This window comes from Penaeus monodon, chromosome 28, assembly GCF_015228065.2.
Source record: "Penaeus monodon isolate SGIC_2016 chromosome 28, NSTDA_Pmon_1, whole genome shotgun sequence".
In the NCBI taxonomy this organism is placed as follows: Eukaryota; Metazoa; Arthropoda; class Malacostraca; order Decapoda; family Penaeidae; genus Penaeus; species Penaeus monodon.
In genome coordinates, this window is record NC_051413.1 from 39032559 (window position 1) to 39033024 (window position 466).

Here is a 466-nt window from a genome sequence, read left to right on the forward strand (position 1 = left end):
AGAAGTAACTGGTACCTAACACTAAAATCTATACTCTAAGAGAAAAAATAAAAGGGAGGTTATGAAATATTCTGATTACTAATTGTCTACTTTGAAAATGGTACTTGCACCGCGCGCTCTTTGCGCCAAGCTTGGAATGACAGCACAGGGCGTAAGCAGTTTAATTCCCTTCCTTGACAGATTCCTACTCCGACTTCGTGGGATGAACGAGTGGGCTGCGGCCGCGCCTCCTCCGGACCCCAAGGATATGACCTGCGGAGCCGCAGCGAGCGAGGAAGCGCTGCAGGCTCGAGCGACGCCCGCGAAGCAACGTGCTGACAGAGACAAGGAGTTCGTTCAGGAGCCTCCTGCAGAGGGGAAAGGGCGGGCACGTACCTCCGGACTGGGGTCTTGGGGAGCTGCTCTCTTCTGCAGGTGGACAGGGTGCTGCGGCTGGTCCGGCGCGGCCTCCAGGGGCTTATCCTGA

At 55.8% G+C, this 466-nt stretch overlaps 1 protein-coding gene across 1 annotated transcript in view; it reads right to left on the reverse strand.

Annotated features, from left to right (window-relative positions):
- Positions 1–466, reverse strand: part of LOC119591579 (allatostatin-like) — a gene marked incomplete at its 5' end in the record, with an annotated part of 33447 nt that extends 32981 nt beyond the window's left edge. Inside the window, 1 exon segment of the mRNA XM_037940340.1 lies at positions 376–466. Within this exon segment, the coding sequence (XP_037796268.1) occupies positions 376–466 (91 nt within the window).